General features: G+C 38.1%; 1 protein-coding gene across 1 annotated transcript in view; it reads left to right on the top strand.

Moving 5' to 3' along the window:
• The window catches only part of TMCO1 (transmembrane and coiled-coil domains 1), a 35,342-nt gene that overhangs the window by 10,038 nt on the left and 23,692 nt on the right, over window positions 1–1,612 (top strand). Inside the window, exon 4 of the mRNA XM_012802603.2 lies at window positions 389–435. Coding sequence (XP_012658057.1) covers window positions 389–435 — 47 coding nt within the window. The remainder of the gene's footprint in view (window positions 1–388; window positions 436–1,612) is intronic.

Raw genomic sequence — 1,612 nt, forward strand, 5'->3', positions numbered from 1 at the left:
CAGTGTATATGGTTGATGTCCTAACCACTGAGCTATGGGCACCAAGCCTTACCCAGCTGTTTTTAGAGATGGGGTCTTGCTCTTGCTCAGGCTGATCTCGAACCTCTTAGCTCAGGGCAGTCCACCCTCCTCAACCTCCCTAAGCGCTAGGATTACAGGCATGAGCCACCACGCCTGGCCTATTTATTTAAATTGAAATATTTTGGTGCTGTGCTACATTTGAACTTTCTGTTAGTATAAAATACACAACATTCAATATGTAATAATTACTTTATCTTACTGAGGGATACTAAGGTAGAGTGGTTTTGTAATTACTAATTAGTCACAGTTTAACAGCTACTTTTTGCTTAGCACTATCTGTATTAACCATTTCATCAATTGTTTTTAGAGAGGCAAGAAGAAAAACTGAAGAATAACAACAGAGATCTGTCAATGGTAAGAGTCTTAAATATAACTTCTTGGTGAAGCATATAATGTTTTTAGCAAAAGACTTTGAAAGTGCATTTTATTTACCTTTTCAGAAATTTATCACCTCCGAAGGCTATAAATAATTTCATGAGTGTTTCTGGACCAAATGGAAGTGAAAATATGCTACTGCTCTTAAACTTCATTTTAATGATACATATAACTTTTAAAGGTTATTGTGGAGATCATAATTTTTCCTCTTCACACAGCTCTTACTTAGTTTCCCTTTTACATTTTCAAATAAAGTAGTTTATTTTTTTTCTTCCTATGTTAATGCTGAATCTTTGGCTTTATGGTGACTTGAATAATCCTGGTACAGGAGTTGGAACATTATATTAGTAGTTGGCTTTTATTATCATCTTTTATTCTATAGGAGGCCTTTTTTCTTGAGTGTCAGGCATACCATAAAGTGTAAGGAGAAGTGATTTCATTACCCATTTATTCATTATTTATAAACTGGTTTTGTTCAAGTATGTTTTCCTAAGGCAGATTGAGTAGTTATGTGGCATGACTAATTTTTCTACTTCTCTATATTTAACACAAGACATCTGAAATATGGAACAGCTCTCTTTCACTTACTGAGAGACTTTTTACTTATACTCACTGGCCAAAATGGGGTCACGTGACCATCCCAGTATTTTTCATTGCCAGGGCAAGGAGAAGAATTGGAGATGGAGAGTGGGTTAGCCAACTAACAGCTTTTTGCTAAGGCATACTTCTTTATTAATTAGCTAATTAATTAATTTTGAGGCAGAATCTCACTCAGTTTCCCTGGGCAGAGTGCCAGGGTATCATAGCTCACAGCAAGCTCAAACTCTTGGGCTTGAGCAATCCTCTTGCCTCAGCCTCCCAAGTAACTGGGACCACAGGCATGTGCCACTGTGTCCAGCTAATTGTTCTGTTTTTAGTAGAGGCAGGGTCTCGCTTGTCCTCAGCTGATCTTGAACTCCTGAGTTCACCCACCTTGGCCTCCCAGAGTGTTAGGATTATAGGCCTGAGCCACCATGGCCAGGAATACTTTTTTATTTTTATTTTTATTTTTATTTTATTTATTTATTTTTTTTGTTGAGACGGAGCCTCAAGCTATCCCCCTGGGTAGAGTGCCATGGCATCACGCTCACAGCAACCTCCAACTCCTGGGCTCAAG

Source organism: Otolemur garnettii, unplaced genomic scaffold (genome assembly GCF_000181295.1).
Source record: "Otolemur garnettii isolate 467f Iridium unplaced genomic scaffold, OtoGar3 scaffold00016, whole genome shotgun sequence".
NCBI classification, from domain to species: Eukaryota; Metazoa; Chordata; class Mammalia; order Primates; family Galagidae; genus Otolemur; species Otolemur garnettii.